The sequence below is a fragment of the Salmo salar genome, chromosome 26, assembly GCF_965601325.2.
Source record: "Salmo salar chromosome 26, fSalSal1, whole genome shotgun sequence".
In the NCBI taxonomy this organism is placed as follows: domain Eukaryota; kingdom Metazoa; phylum Chordata; class Actinopteri; order Salmoniformes; family Salmonidae; genus Salmo; species Salmo salar.
In genome coordinates this window covers 55,947,501-55,964,590 of record NC_138316.1, presented here as the reverse complement: position 1 = coordinate 55,964,590, position 17,090 = coordinate 55,947,501, and the positions used below count along the sequence as shown (strand labels likewise).

At 46.9% G+C, this 17,090-nt stretch overlaps 1 protein-coding gene across 1 annotated transcript in view; it reads right to left on the bottom strand.

The window, feature by feature from the left end:
* The window catches only part of LOC106588075 (aminopeptidase N), a 63,801-nt gene that overhangs the window by 30,953 nt on the left and 15,758 nt on the right, over nucleotides 1-17,090 (bottom strand). The window contains exons 3-8 of the mRNA XM_014176742.3: nucleotides 15,081-15,223; nucleotides 14,034-14,176; nucleotides 9,427-9,553; nucleotides 8,500-8,654; nucleotides 4,404-4,517; nucleotides 1,880-2,023 (exon numbers count right to left, since the gene is read on the bottom strand). Of these exons, the coding sequence (XP_014032217.1) occupies nucleotides 1,880-2,023; nucleotides 4,404-4,517; nucleotides 8,500-8,654; nucleotides 9,427-9,553; nucleotides 14,034-14,176; nucleotides 15,081-15,223 (826 nt within the window). The remainder of the gene's footprint in view (nucleotides 1-1,879; nucleotides 2,024-4,403; nucleotides 4,518-8,499; nucleotides 8,655-9,426; nucleotides 9,554-14,033; nucleotides 14,177-15,080; nucleotides 15,224-17,090) is intronic.

Below are 17,090 nucleotides of genomic sequence, written 5' to 3'. Positions count from 1 at the left end.
GAGCGGGACTCTAACCCGGAAGCTTATAAGAAATCCCGCTACGCCTTCCGACAAACCATCAAACAAGCAAAGCTTCAATACGGGACTAAGATCGAATCGTACGACACCGGCTCTGATGCTCGTCGGATGTGGCAGGGCTTGCAAACAATTACAGCCTACGAAGGGAAGCACAGCCGAGAGCTGCCCAGTGACACGAGCCTACCAGATGAGCTAAACTACTTCTATGCTCGCTTCGAGGCAAATAACACTGAAACATGCATGAGAGCACCAGCTGTTCCGGAAGATTGTGTGATCACGCTCTCAGCAGCTGATGTGAACATGGAGAACCACAGAGAACTTTGCTGTAGGAGATGGTCTAGAACATGGAGAACCTTGCTGTAGGAGATGGTCTAGAACATGGAGAACCATAGAGAACCTTGCTGTAGGAGATGGTCTAGAACATGGAGAACCTTGCTGTAGGAAATGGTCTAGAACATGGAGAACCATAGAGAACCTTGCTGTAGGAGATGGTCTAGAACATGGAGAACCATAGAGAACCTTGCTGTAGGAGATGGTCTAGAACATGGAGAACCATAGAGAACCTTGCTGTAGGAAATGGTCTAGAACATGGAGAACCTTGCTGTAGGAGATGGTCTAGAACATGGAGAACCATAGAGAACCTTGCTGTAGGAAATGGTCTAGAACATGGAGAACCTTGCTGTAGGAGATGGTCTAGAACATGGAGAACCATAGAGAACCTTGCTGTAGGAAATGGTCTAGAACATGGAGAACCTTGCTGTAGGAGATGGTCTAGAACATGGAGAACCATAGAGAACCTTGCTGTAGGAGATGGTCTAGAACATTGAGAACCATAGAGAACTTTGCTGTAGGAGATGGTCTAGAACATGGAGAACCTTGCTGTAGGAGATGGTCTAGAACATGGAGAACCATAGAGAACTTTGCTGTAGGAGATGGTCTAGAACATGGAGAACCTTGCTGTAGGAGATGGTCTAGAACATGGAGAACCATAGAGAACCTTGCTGTAGGAAATGGTCTAGAACATGGAGAACCATAGAGAACCTTGCTGTAGGAGATGGTCTAGAACATGGAGAACCTTGCTGTAGGAAATGGTCTAGAACATGGAGAACCATAGAGAACCTTGCTGTAGGAGATGGTCTAGAACATGGAGAACCATAGAGAACCTTGCTGTAGGAAATGGTCTAGAACATGGAGAACCATAGAGAACCTTGCTGTAGGAGTTGGTCTAGAACATGGAGAACCATAGAGAACCTTGCTGTAGGAGATGGTCTAGAACATGGAGAACCATAGAGAACTTTGCTGTAGGAGATGGTCTAGAACATGGAGAACCTTGCTGTAGGAGATGGTCTAGAACATGGAGAACCATAGAGAACTTTGCTGTAGGAGATGGTCTAGAACATGGAGAACCTTGCTGTAGGAGATGGTCTAGAACATGGAGAACCATAGAGAACCTTGCTGTAGGAAATGGTCTAGAACATGGAGAACCATAGAGAACCTTGCTGTAGGAGATGGTCTAGAACATGGAGAACCTTGCTGTAGGAAATGGTCTAGAACATGGAGAACCATAGAGAACCTTGCTGTAGGAGATGGTCTAGAACATGGAGAACCATAGAGAACCTTGCTGTAGGAAATGGTCTAGAACATGGAGAACCATAGAGAACCTTGCTGTAGGAGATGGTCTAGAACATGGAGAACCTTGCTGTAGGAAATGGTCTAGAACATGGAGAACCATAGAGAACCTTGCTGTAGGAGATGGTCTAGAACATGGAGAACCATAGAGAACCTTGCTGTAGGAGATGGTCTAGAACATGGAGAACCATAGAGAACTTTGCTGTAGGAGATGGTCTAGAACATGGAGAACCTTGCTGTAGGAGATGGTGTTGAACATCTCACTGATCTCGTCAGGCCGGTTGACTTCCTCCTCTTTACGGGACAGAGGATGAGACGAGGCCAGGGCGTCCACAGCAAACACCTTGTGGACCTCATACAGGATGATCAGCTCTTTCTAGGGAGAGAGAGAGGGAGAGAGATCAGTCTTACTGTACTCTATATGATCTGAGTAATCCTCCTGTAAGGGTGATCAGTCTTACTGTACTCTATATGATCTGAGTAATCCTCCTGTAAGGGTATCAGTCTTACTGTACTCTATATGATCAGAGTAATCCTCCTGTAAGGGTGATCAGTCTTACTGTACTCTATATGATCTGAGTAATCCTCCTGTAAGGGTATCAGTCTTACTGTACTCTATATGATCAGAGTAATCCTCCTGTAAGGGTGATCAGTCTTACTGTACTCTATATGATCTGAGTAATCCTCCTGTAAGGGTGATCAGTCTTACTGTACTCTATATGATCTGATGAATCCTCCTGTAAGGGTGATCAGTCTTACTGTACTCTATATGATCTGATTAATCCTCCTGTAAGGGTGATCAGTCTTACTGTACTCTATATGATCAGATTAATCCTCCTGTAAGGGTGATCAGTCTTACTGTACTCTATATGATCAGATTAATCCTCCTGTAAGGGTGATCAGTCTTACTGTACTCTATATGATCTGAGTCTCAGCCTCCAGTATTTATGCTGCAGTAGTTTATGTGTCGGGGGGCTAGGGTCAGTCTGTTACATCTGGAGTATTTCTCTTGTCTTATCCGGTGTCCTGTGTGTATTTAAATATGCTCTCTCTAATTCTCTCTTTCTCTCTTTCTGTCTTTCTCTCGGAGGACCTGAGCCCTAGGACCATGCCTCAGGACTACCTGGTATTACATTTACATTTACATTTTAGTCATTTAGCAGACGCCCTTATCCAGAGCGACTTACAGTAGTGAATGCATACATTTCATTTCATACATTATTTTTCTGTGCTGGCCCCCCGTGGGAATCGAACCCACAACCCTGGTGTTGCAAACACCATGCTCTACCAACTGAGCTACAGGGAAGGCTATGATGACTCCTTGCTGTCCCCAGTCCACCTGGCCGTGCTGCTGCTCCAGTTTCAACTGTTCTGCCTGCGGCTATGGAACCCTGACCTGTTCACCGGACGTGCTTGTTGCACCCTCGACAACTACTATGATTATTATTATTTGACCATGCTGGTCATTTATGAACATTTTAACATTTTAACATTTTGACCATGTTCTGTTATAATATCCACCCTGCACAGCCAGAAGAGGACTGGCCACCCCTCATAGCCTGGTTCCTCTCTAGGTTTCTTCCTAGGTTTTTGGCCTTTCTAGGGAGTTTTTCCTAGGGAGTTTTTCCTAGCCACCGTGCTTCTTTCACATGCTTTGCTTGCTGTTTGGGGTTTTAGGCTGGGTTTCTGTACAGCACTTTGAGAATATCAGCTGATGTACGAAGGGCTATATAAAAATAAATTTGATTTGATTTGATTTGAGTAATCCTCCTGTAAGGGTGATCAGTCTTACTGTACTCTATATGATCAGACTAATCCTCCTGTAAGGGTGATCAGTCTTACTGTACTCTATATGATCAGACTAATCCTCCTGTAAGGGTGATCAGTCTTACTGTACTCTATATGATCAGACTAATCCTCCTGTAAGGGTGATCAGTCTTACTGTACTCTATATGATCAGAGTAATCCTCCTGTAAGGGTGATCAGTCTTACTGTACTCTATATGATCTGAGTAATCCTCCTGTAAGGGTGATCAGTCTTACTGTACTCAGATTAATCCTCCTGTAAGGGTGATCAGTCTTACTGTACTCTATATGATCAGATTAATCCTCCTGTAAGGGTGATCAGTCTTACTGTACTCTATATGATCTGAGTAATCCTCCTGTAAGGGTGATCAGTCTTACTGTACTCTATATGATCAGAGTAATCCTCCTGTAAGGGTGATCAGTCTTACTGTACTCTATATGATCAGAGTAATCCTCCTGTAAGGGTGATCAGTCTTACTGTAATCTATATGATCTGAGTAATCCTCCTGTAAGGGTGATCAGTCTTACTGTACTCTATATGATCAGACTAATCCTCCTGTAAGGGTGATCAGTCTTACTGTACTCTATATGATCTGATGAATCCTCCTGTAAGGGTGATCAGTCTTACTGTACTCAGAGTAATCCTCCTGTAAGGGTGATCAGTCTTACTGTACTCTATATGATCAGATTAATCCTCCTGTAAGGGTGATCAGTCTTACTGTACTCTATATGATCAGACTAATCCTCCTGTAAGGGTGATCAGTCTTACTGTACTCTATATGATCTGATTAATCCTCCTGTAAGAGTGATCAGTCTTACTGTACTCTATATGATCTGATGAATCCTCCTGTAAGGGTGATCAGTCCTACTGTACTCAGATTAATCCTCCTGTAAGGGTGATCAGTCTTACTGTACTCAGATTAATCCTCCTGTAAGGGTGATCAGTCTTACGATATTCCAGGTGGGTTCAGCGTAGTCAGCTCCTAGATACTCGACGTAGGAGGCAAAGCCCTCGTTCAGCCACAGGTCATTCCACCATCTCAGAGTCACCAGGTTGCCAAACCACTGTGGACAAAGGAACATGTGACACTTAGGGAACAATCACATACAAAATGGCCACCTATTCCCTATGAAGCAGTGCATTACCTTTGGCCAGCTCTAACCAATATTAATAATTAGGTGGGTACTTGTATTGGTCCGATTTCACGCATATACAAGTACATATTAATACAAAGGTGTGAATTGGAAATGTGTTTTTTTTTTTGCATTTCATTATAAATTCAGCACCTGTTGTATTCGCTGCTTGTGACCAAAACATTTTATTTGATTCCCCCAACTCACCCTGAGACACCCTAGGAGAATGTGGTCAAGGCCAAGGTCTGCCAGGATCAACGGCGACCCTGGAGCAATTAGGATTATTAAGTGACTTGCTTAAGGGCACATCGACAGAATGTTCACCTTGTCAGCTTGAACTAGAGACCTTTCGGTTACTGGCCCAACGCTCTAACCACTAGGCTACCTGCTAGTTACTGGCCCAACGCTCTAACCACTAGGCTACCTGCTGGCCCAACGCTCTAACCACTAGGCTACCTGCTGGCCCAACGCTCTAACCACTAGGCTACCTGCTGGTTACTGGCCCAACGCTCTAACCACTAGGCTACCTGCTGGCCCAACGCTCTAACCACTAGGCTACCTGCTGGCCCAACGCTCTAACCACTAGGCTACCTGCTGGCCCAAAGCTCTAACCACTAGGCTACCTGCTGGTTACTGGCCCAACGCTCTAACCACTAGGCTACCTGCTAGTTACTGGCCCAACGCTCTAACCACTAGGCTACCTGCTGGCCCAACGCTCTAACCACTAGGCTACCTGCTGGTTACTGGCCCAACGCTCTAACCACTAGGCTACCTGCTGGCCCAATGCTCTAACCACTAGGCTACCTGCTGGCCCAACGCTCTAACCACTAGGCTACCTGCTGGCCCAACGCTCTAACCACTAGGCTACCTGCTGGCCCAACGCTCTAACCACTAGGCTACCTGCTGGCCCAAAGCTCTAACCACTAGGCTACCTGCTGGTTACTGGCCCAACGCTCTAACCACTAGGCTACCTGCTAGTTACTGGCCCAACGCTCTAACCACTAGGCTACCTGCTGGCCCAACGCTCTAACCACTAGGCTACCTGCTGGTTACTGGCCCAACGCTCTAACCACTAGGCTACCTGCTAGTTACTGGCCCAACGCTCTAACCACTAGGCTACCTGCTGTTTACTGGCCCAACGCTCTAACCACTAGGCTACCTGCTGGCCCAATGCTCTAACCACTAGGCTACCTGCTGGCCCAACGCTCTAACCACTAGGCTACCTGCTGGCCCAACGCTCTAACCACTAGGCTACCTGCTGGCCCAATGCTCTAACCACTAGGCTACCTGCTGGCCCAATGCTCTAACCACTAGGCTACCTGCTGGCCCAACGCTCTAACCACTAGGCTACCTGCTGGTTACTGGCCCAAAGCTCTAACCACTAGGCTACCTGCTAGTTACTGGCCCAACGCTCTAACCACTAGGCTACCTGCTGGTTACTGGCCCAACGCTCTAACCACTAGGCTACCTGCTGGCCCAACGCTCTAACCACTAGGCTACCTGCTGGTTACTGGCCCAACGCTCTAACCACTAGGCTACCTGCTGGTTACTGGCCCAAAGCTCTAACCACTAGGCTACCTGCTGGTTACTGGCCCAACGCTCTAACCACTAGGCTAGCTGCTGGTTACTGGCCCAACGCTCTAACCACTAGGCTACCTGCTGGTTACTGGCCCAACGCTCTAACCACTAGTCTATCTGCTGGCCCAACGCTCTAACCACTAGGCTACCTGCTGGCCCAACGCTCTAACCACTAGGCTACCTGCTGGCCCAACGCCATAACCACTAGGCTACCTGCTGGCCCAACGCTCTAACCACTAGGCTACCTGCTGGTTACTGGCCCAACGCTCTAACCACTAGGCTACCTGCTGGTTACTGGCCCAACGCTCTAACCACTAGGCTACCTGCTGGTTACTGGCCCAACGCTCTAACCACTAGGCTACCTGCTGGTTACTGGCCCAACGCTCTAAAAACTAGGATACCTGCTGGTTACTGGCCCAACGCTCTAACCACTAGGCTACCTGCTGGTTACTGGCCCAACGCTCTAACCACTAGGCTACCTGCTGGTTACTAGCCCAACGCTCTAACCACTAGGCTACCTGCTGGCCCAACGCTCTAACCACTAGGCTACATGCTGGCCCAACGCTCTAACCACTAGGCTACCTGCTGGTTACTGGCCCAACGCTCTAACCACTAGGCTACCTGCTGGTTACTGGCCCAATGCTCTAACCACTAGGCTACCTGCTGGTTACTGGCCCAACCCTCTAACCACTAGGCTACCTGCTGGTTACTGGCCCAACGCTCTAACCACTAGGCTACCTGCTGGTTACTGGCCCAATGCTCTAACCACTAGGCTACCTGCTGGTTACTGGCCCAATGCTCTAACCACTAGGCTACCTGCCGGTTACTAACCCACATGCCGGTTATTAGCCAAACACTCTAACCACTAGGCTACCTGCTGGTTACTGGCCCAATGCTCTAACCACTAGGCTACCTGCTGGTTACTGGCCCAACCCTCTAACCACTAGGCTACCTGCTGGTAACCAAGATAGACCACAGCCCATCGTTTCAAATGGGAACCAATTAGTCATAGTGGGCAGAACAAGCAAGGAGGTGGGCAGAACCAAGCAGGAGCTAGCGAGATCCTATTGGCGCGTTCTAGCATGTATTTGCATATTTCCATTAGGGAACGCCTTCTTTGTGAAGTGCACGTGTGCAATAACTCACTTTGCCTTTGCACTCCTTCTAAACAAGTACATTTTTTAAAGCTTTGGCAAAGAGTAAAGTCTGCTAAACTTAGTCCACTCTGTTAGTAACATAATCTAGTTTTGAGAACAAAAAATTGGATTGAGATTAAACGTTTAATCGATGAGAAAATTAGCCGAATGTCTGGCCAAAATCCACTTCTCCCACCGCCGGCAACCGGGCTTCCTCTCACTACCATATTGTTCTATCTGTGGTGCTGCTACTGCTGCTACTACTGCTACTGCTGCTGCTACTGCTACTACTGCTGCTACTGCTACTACTGCTACTGATACTACTGCTGCTACTACTACTGCTACTGCTACTGATACTACTACTACTGCTACTACTGCTACTGCTACTACTGCTACTACTGCTACAGCTACTACTGCTGCTACTACTGCTACTGCTACTACTGCTACTGCTACTACTGCTACTGCTACTGCTACTGATACTACTGCTGCTACTACTACTGCTACTGCTACTACTGATACTGCTACTGATACTACTGCTGCTACTGCTACTGCTACTGATACTACTGCTGCTACTACTGCTACTACTGCTGCTACTGATACTACTGCTGCTACTACTACTGCTGCTACTACTGCTACTGATACTGATACTACTGCTGCTACTACTGCTGCTACTGCTACTGCTGCTGCTACTACTACTGCTAGGTAGTGAGTGGAAACGCCAAGCGGATGCTTCACATTTATACATCTGATGAAATATCGGCCTCATTGTTCTATCTGTGCTCTAACCGCTACGCTACCTGGAGCTCATGTTGTGGACCTTAGTCATCCTCCCGAGCAATGTTTCTCCATGCAGGATGTGATGTCATAGGTTGGACAGGAAGTACAGTAATGTCATAGGTTGGACAGGAAGTACAGTAATGCCATAGGTCGGACAGGAAGTACAGGGATGTAATAGGTCAGACAGGAAGTACAGGGATGTAATAGGTTGGACAGGAAGTACAGTGATGTCATAGGTTGGACACTAGGTACAGTAATGTCATAGGTCGGACAGGAAGTACAAGGACGTAATAGGTTGGACAGGCAGCACAGAGATGTCATAGGTCGGACAGGAAGTACAGGGATGTAATAGGTTGGACAGGAAGTACAGAGATGTAATAGGTCGGACAGGAAGTACAGAGATGTCATAGAGAACACACTACCATATGAGCCAGTTCGTGAGCCACCACAGACAAGACTGTCTCTTTGTTTCCAACAGAGGAGATGGCTGGATCGTACAGCAGAGCTGTCTCTCTGTAGGTGATCAGTCCCCAGTTCTCCATGGCTCCGGCACTGAAGTCAGGCAGAGCTATCTGGTCTACAGGGGAAAAAGACAATAAAGGAGACCTAAATGGTACCCTATTCCCTTTATAGTGCACTACTTTTGACCAGAGCCTTAGTGCACTTTATAGGGAATAGGGAGCCATTTGGAACGTAGACAACAATCTGTTTTAAGGAGACTTAGTTTCACAGAGTATACTTCTAAGTGTAGGCCTACATGTGTATAAATGCACTCATGGACCTGAGGTCTGAATGCTAAGCTAACTTACCTGACAGGTCTGAATGCAAAGCTAACTTACCTGACAGGTCTGAACGCTAAGCTAACTTACCTGACAGGTCTGAATGCTAAGCTAACTTACCTGACAGGTCTGAATGCAAAGCTAACTTACCTGACAGGTCTGAATGCAAAGCTAACTTACCTGACAGGTCTGAATGCAAAGCTAACTTACCTGACAGGTCTGAATGCAAAGCTAACTTACCTGACAGGTCTGAATGCAAAGCTAACTTACCTGACAGGTCTGAACGCTAAGCTAACTTACCTGACAGGTCTGAATGCAAAGCTAACTTACCTGACAGGTCTGAACGCTAAGCTAACTTACCTGACAGGTCTGAACGCTAAGCTAACTTACCTGACAGGTCTGAATGCTAAGCTAACTTACCTGACAGGTCTGAACGCTAAGCTAACTTACCTGACAGGTTTGAATGCTAAGCTAACTTACCTGACAGGTCTGAACGCAAAGCTAACTTACCTGACAGGTCTGAATGCTAAGCTAACTTACCTGACAGGTCTGAATGCTAAGCTAACTCACCTGACTTGGACAGCGGGTAGCTGGCATTGTAGTATCCTTCATAAAACTGGAGCATTGGTCCTGTAACATTGAGAGCATAGTATCCGTGTCCCTCAGCTATAGCTTTCCTCCGAGCCCAGATACGGACCTGCAAACAATTAGCATCAACCATCAGTCATGACTACAGTCTAACCACAGCAGTATCAGTCATGACTACAGTCTAACCACAGCAGTATCAGTCATGACTACAGTCTAACCACAGCAGTATCAGTCATGACTACATTCTAACCGCAGCAGGATCAGTCATGACTACAGTCTAAATAACCAGAATCCTCTGTGGTGTACTATATAGGGAATAACCAGTCCTCTGTGGTGGACTATATAGGGAATAACCACAGCCCTCTGTGGTGGACTATATAGGGAATAACCAGTCCTCTGTGGTGTACTATATAGGGAATAACCACAGCCCTCTGTGGTGGACTATATAGGGAATAACCAGTCCTCTGTGGTGTACTATATAGGGAATAACCAGTCCTCTGTGGTGGACTATATAGGGAATAACCAGAGTCCTGTGGTGTACTATATAGGGAATAACCACAGTCCTCTGTGGTGTACTATATAGGGAATAACCAGTCCTCTGTGGTGGACTATATAGGGAATAACCAGTCCTCTGTGGTGTACTATATAGGGAATAACCAGAGTCCTCTGTGGTGTACTATATAGGGAATAACCAGTCCTCTGTGGTGTACTATATAGGGAATAACCAGTCCTCTGTGGTGTACTATATAGGGAATAACCAGTCCTCTGTGGTGTATTATATAGGGAATAACCAGTCCTCTGTGGTGTACTATATAGGGAATAACCAGTCCTCTGTGGTGTACTATATAGGGAATAACCAGTCCTCTGTGGTGGACTATATAGGGAATAACCAGAGTCCTCTGTGGTGGACTATATAGGGAATAACCAGTCCTCTGTGGTGTACTACATAGGGAATAACCAGAGCCCTCTGTGGTGTACTATATAGGGAATAACCAGTCCTCTGTGGTGTACTACATAGGGAATAACCAGAGCCCTCTGTGGTGTACTATATAGGGAATAACCAGAGCCCTCTGTGGTGTACTATATAGGGAATAACCAGTCCTCTGTGGTGTACTATATAAGGAATAACCAGTCCTCTGTGGTGGACTATATAGGGAATAACCAGAGCCCTCTGTGGTGGACTATATAAGGAATAACCAGTCCTCTGTGGTGTACTATATAGGGAATAACCACAGCCCTCTGTGGTGTACTATATAGGGAATAACCACAGTCCTCTGTGGTGGACTATATAGGGAATAACCAGTCCTCTGTGGTGTACTATATAGGGAATAACCAGTCCTCTGTGGTGTACTATATAGGGAATAACTAGTCCTCTGTGGTGTACTATATAGGGAATAACCAGAGCCCTCTGTGGTGGACTATATAGGGAATATCCAGTCCTCTGTGGTGGACTATATAGGGAATAACCAGTCCTCTGTGGTGGACTATGTAGGGAATAACCAGTCCTCTGTGGTGTACTATATAGGGAATAACCAGAGCCCTCTGTGGTGTACTATATAGGGAATAACCACAGTCCTCTGTGGTGGACTATATAGGGAATAACCAGTCCTCTGTGGTGTACTATATAGGGAATAACCAGTCCTCTGTGGTGTACTATATAGGGAATAACTAGTCCTCTGTGGTGTACTATATAGGGAATAACCAGAGCCCTCTGTGGTGGACTATATAGGGAATATCCAGTCCTCTGTGGTGGACTATATAGGGAATAACCAGTCCTCTGTGGTGGACTATGTAGGGAATAACCAGTCCTCTGTGGTGTACTATATAGGGAATAACCAGTCCTCTGTGGTGGATTATATAGGGAATAACCAGTCCTCTGTGGTGTACTATATAGGGAATAACCAGACCTCTGTGGTGTACTACATAGGGAATAACCAGAGCCCTCTGTGGTGTACTATATAGGGAATAACCAGTCCTCTGTGGTGTACTACATAGGGAATAACCAGAGCCCTCTGCGGTGTACTATATAGGGAATAACCAGAGCCCTCTGTGGTGTACTATATAGGGAATAACCAGTCCTCTGTGGTGTACTATATAGGGAATAACCAGTCCTCTGTGGTGGACTATATAGGGAATAACCAGAGCCCTCTGTGGTGGACTATATAGGGAATAACCAGTCCTCTGTGGTGTACTATATAGGGAATAACCACAGTCCTCTGTGGTGGACTATATAGGGAATAACCAGTCCTCTGTGGTGTACTATATAGGGAATAACTAGTCCTCTGTGGTGTACTATATAGGGAATAACCAGAGCCCTCTGTGGTGGACTATATAGGGAATATCCAGTCCTCTGTGGTGGACTATATAGGGAATAACCAGTCCTCTGTGGTGGATTATATAGGGAATAACCAGAGCCCTCTGTGGTGTACTATATAGGGAATAACCACAGCCCTCTGTGGTGGACTATATAGGGAATAACCAGTCCTCTGTGGTGTACTATATAGGGAATAACCAGAGTCCTCTGCGGTGTACTATATAGGGAATAACCAGTCCTCTGTGGTGTACTATATAGGGAATAACCAGTCCTCTGTGGTGTACTATATAGGGAATAACCAGTCCTCTGTGGTGTATTATATAGGGAATAACCAGTCCTCTGTGGTGTACTATATAGGGAATAACCAGTCCTCTGTGGTGTACTATATAGGGAATAACCAGTCCTCTGTGGTGGACTATATAGGGAATAACCAGAGTCCTCTGTGGTGGACTATATAGGGAATAACCAGTCCTCTGTGGTGTACTACATAGGGAATAACCAGAGCCCTCTGTGGTGTACTATATAGGGAATAACCAGTCCTCTGTGGTGTACTATATAGGGAATAACCAGTCCTCTGTGGGGTACTACATAGGGAATAACCAGTCCTCTGTGGTGGACTATGTAGGGAATAACCAGTCCTCTGTGGTGTACTATATAGGGAATAACCAGAGCCCTCTGTGGTGTACTATATAGGGAATAACCACAGTCCTCTGTGGTGGACTATATAGGGAATAACCAGTCCTCTGTGGTGTACTATATAGGGAATAACCAGTCCTCTGTGGTGTACTATATAGGGAATAACTAGTCCTCTGTGGTGTACTATATAGGGAATAACCAGAGCCCTCTGTGGTGTACTATATAGGGAATAACCACAGCCCTCTGTGGTGTACTATATAGGGAATAACCAGAGCCCTCTGTGGTGGACTATATAGGGAATATCCAGTCCTCTGTGGTGGACTATATAGGGAATAACCAGTCCTCTGTGGTGGACTATGTAGGGAATAACCAGTCCTCTGTGGTGTACTATATAGGGAATAACCAGTCCTCTGTGGTGGATTATATAGGGAATAACCAGTCCTCTGTGGTGTACTATATAGGGAATAACCAGACCTCTGTGGTGTACTATATAGGGAATAACCAGTCCTCTGTGGTGGACTATATAGGGAATAACCAGAGTCCTCTGTGGTGGACTATATAGGGAATAACCAGTCCTCTGTGGTGTACTACATAGGGAATAACCAGAGCCCTCTGTGGTGTACTATATAGGGAATAACCAGTCCTCTGTGGTGTACTACATAGGGAATAACCAGAGCCCTCTGTGGTGTACTATATAGGGAATAACCAGAGCCCTCTGTGGTGTACGATATAGGGAATAACCAGTCCTCTGTGGTGTACTATATAGGGAATAACCAGTCCTCTGTGGTGGACTATATAGGGAATAACCAGAGCCCTCTGTGGTGGACTATATAGGGAATAACCAGTCCTCTGTGGTGTACTATATAGGGAATAACCACAGTCCTCTGTGGTGGACTATATAGGGAATAACCAGAGCCCTCTGTGGTGGACTATATAGGGAATATCCAGTCCTCTGTGGTGGACTATATAGGGAATAACCAGTCCTCTGTGGTGGACTATGTAGGGAATAACCAGTCCTCTGTGGTGTACTATATAGGGAATAACCAGAGCCCTCTGTGGTGTACTATATAGGGAATAACCAGTCCTCTGTGGTGTACTATATAGGGAATAACCAGTCCTCTGTGGTGGACTATATAGGGAATAACCACAGTCCTCTGTGGTGGACTATATAGGGAATAACCAGTCCTCTGTGGTGTACTATATAGGGAATAACCAGTCCTCTGTGGTGTACTATATAGGGAATAACTAGTCCTCTGTGGTGTACTATATAGGGAATAACCACAGCCCTCTGTGGTGGACTATATAGGGAATAACCAGTCCTCTGTGGTGGACTATATAGGGAATAACCAGAGCCCTCTGTGGTGGACTATATAGGGAATATCCAGTCCTCTGTGGTGGACTATATAGGGAATAACCAGTCCTCTGTGGTGGACTATGTAGGGAATAACCAGTCCTCTGTGGTGTACTATATAGGGAATAACCAGTCCTCTGTGGTGGATTATATAGGGAATAACCAGTCCTCTGTGGTGTACTATATAGGGAATAACCAGACCTCTGTGGTGTACTATATAGGGAATAACCAGTCCTCTGTGGTGGACTATATAGGGAATAACCAGTCCTCTGTGGTGGATTGAATTACCAAAACGTTGTTGTTCTCTATCGATCCAGTGATATGAGCGAAGTCGCTCACGATAAATGCCAGGAGGTATGTTGACATTCTTTTAGTGGGCTCAAATCTGGTCTTGGTGACTTCAGAGCCATCTATGGTGGTGTTGACGGTCTCTAAAGCATTGGAGAGAGAGAAGAGAAGGAAGGAAGAGAGATAGGGGTGAGAGAAGAGCAGATACAGAGAGAGAGAGGGAGAGGGAGAGAGGGACGAGAGAAGAGTAGAGAGAGAGAGAGAGAGAGAGAAAAACAGAGAGACAAAGACAGAGAGACAGAAAGAGAGAGAGAAGAGAGCAGAGAGAGGGAAGTGAGCAGAGAGAGGGAAGTGAGCAGAGAGAGGGAAGTGAACAGAGAGAGGGAAGTGAGCAGAGAGAGGGAAGTGAACAGAGAGAGGGAAGTGAACAGAGAGAGAGACAGCAGAGAGCAGAGAGAGAGGGAGAGAGAGAGAGAGAGAGCGAGCAAGAGTTAGAGAGAGGGTTGGGGGAAGATGAAGACAGAAAGGGAGGAGTTAACTCTACCATGGAAAGTTGAATGTTACCGTACAGGAACCATTAACAGCATTCTGTAGTTGATTTTCTCATTAAATGTTGTCAAGCGTTCTCATTCCTTCTGAGATGCCTTGAACCCCACAGTCCGTGTATAGTAGGGCTGTCCATATCAATAACAAGGCCGCAGCCATATTATACACCCGTCTTCCAAAATCTGCACTTGCACACTTCCAGTTGAGGATTGGAAAGCTTTGAGACTGGCTGGAGGTACTCCCACCACTGGCTGGAGGTACGCCCGCCACTGGCTGGAGGTAATCCCGCCACTGGCTGGAGGTATTCCCGCCACTGGCTGGAGGTAATCCCGCCACTGGCTGGAGGTACTCCCGCCACTGGCTGGAGGTAATCCCACCACTGGCTGGAGGTATTCCCACCATTGTTAAATCATGACGGGAAGCGTATCAGTGCAGACTTTGGGAAAGGGTGGAGAACGGTGAGGTAGCCCAAAGAGGGTGGTGTATAGGCTGTGAACTAACCAACGTCCCGGCCATTGGACAGAGCTACAGTTCCTCGTTGGTGGATGAGCGTAACGTGGAAGACGGCCTTCATGGCAGGTTCATCAAAACAGGGGAAGGCTTTCCTGGCGAACGTAGCCTGCATCTGAGACGTGGCTACAACTCTGGAAACAGATCATATTCAATATCACGTTACAGGATGAAAACTGTTCAGGCTGTCTAACTGAGAGGATTCATACCAACCAGGGGACTAACAGAGGATTCACACCAACCAGGGGTCTAACTGAGAGGATTCATACCAACCAGGGGTCTAACTGAGAGGATTCATACCAACCAGGGGTCTAACTGAGGATTCACACCAACCAGGGGTCTAACTGAGAGGATTCACACCAACCAGGGGTCTAACTGAGAGGATTCATACCAACCAGGGGACTAACAGAGGATTCACACCAACCAGGGGTCTAACTGAGAGGATTCACACCAACCAGGGGTCTAACTGAGGATTCACACCAACCAGGGGTCTAACTGAGAGGATTCATACCAAACAAGAGACTAACAGAGGATTCACACCAACCAGGGGTCTAACTGAGGATTCATACCAACCAGAGGACTAACAGAGGATTCACACCAACCAGGGGTCTAACTGAGAGGATTCACACCAACCAGGGGTCTACTGAGAGGATTCATACCAACCAGGGGTCTACTGAGAGGATTCATACCAACCAGGGGTCTACTGAGAGGATTCATACCAACCAGGGGTCTACTGAGAGGATTCATACCAACCAGGGGTCTACTGAGAGGATTCATACCAACCAGGGGTCTAACTGAGAGGATTCATACCAACCAGGGGTCTAACTGAGAGGATTCATACCAACCAGGGGTCTACTGAGAGGATTCATACCAACCAGGGGTCTACTGAGAGGATGCATATCAACCAGGGGACTAACAGAGGATTCACACCAACCAGGGGTCTAACTGAGAGGATTCACACCAACCAGGGGTCTACTGAGAGGATGCATATCAACCAGGGGTCTAACAGAGGATTCATACCAACCAGGGGTCTAACTGAGAGGATTCATACCAACCAGGGGTCTACTGAGAGGATTCATACCAATCAGGGGTCTAACTGAGAGGATTCATACCAACCAGGGGACTAACAGAGGATTCACACCAACCAGGGGTCTAACTGAGAGGATTCATACCAACCAGGGGTCTAACTGAGAGGATTCATACCAACCAGGGGTCTACTGAGAGGATTCATACCAACCAGGGGACTAACAGAGGATTCACACCAACCAGGGATCTAACTGAGAGGATTCACACCAACCAGGGGTCTAACTGAGAGGATTCACACCAACCAGGGGTCTAACTGAGGATTCACACCAACCAGGGGTCTAACTGAGAGGATTCACACCAACCAGGGGACTAACAGAGGATTCACACCAACTAGGGGACTAACAGAGGATTCACACCAACCAGGGGTCTACTGAGAGGATGCATATCAACCAGGGGTCTAACAGAGGATTCATACCAACCAGGGGTCTAACTGAGAGGATTCATACCAACCAGGGGTCTAACTGAGAGGATTCATACCAACCAGGGGTCTAACTGAGAGGATTCACACCAACCAGGGGTCTACTGAGAGGATTCATACCAACCAGGGGTCTACTGAGAGGATTCATACCAACCAGGGGTCTACTGAGAGGATTCATACCAACCAGGGGTCTACTGAGAGGATGCATATCAACCAGGGGACTAACAGAGGATTCACACCAACCAGGGGTCTAACTGAGAGGATTCACACCAACCAGGGGTCTACTGAGAGGATGCATATCAACCAGGGGTCTAACAGAGGATTCATACCAACCAGGGGTCTAACTGAGAGGATTCATACCAACCAGGGGTCTACTGAGAGGATTCATACCAATCAGGGGTCTAACTGAGAGGATTCATACCAACCAGGGGTCTAACTGAGAGGATTCATACCAACCAGGGGTCTACTGAGAGGATTCATACCAACCAGGGGTCTAC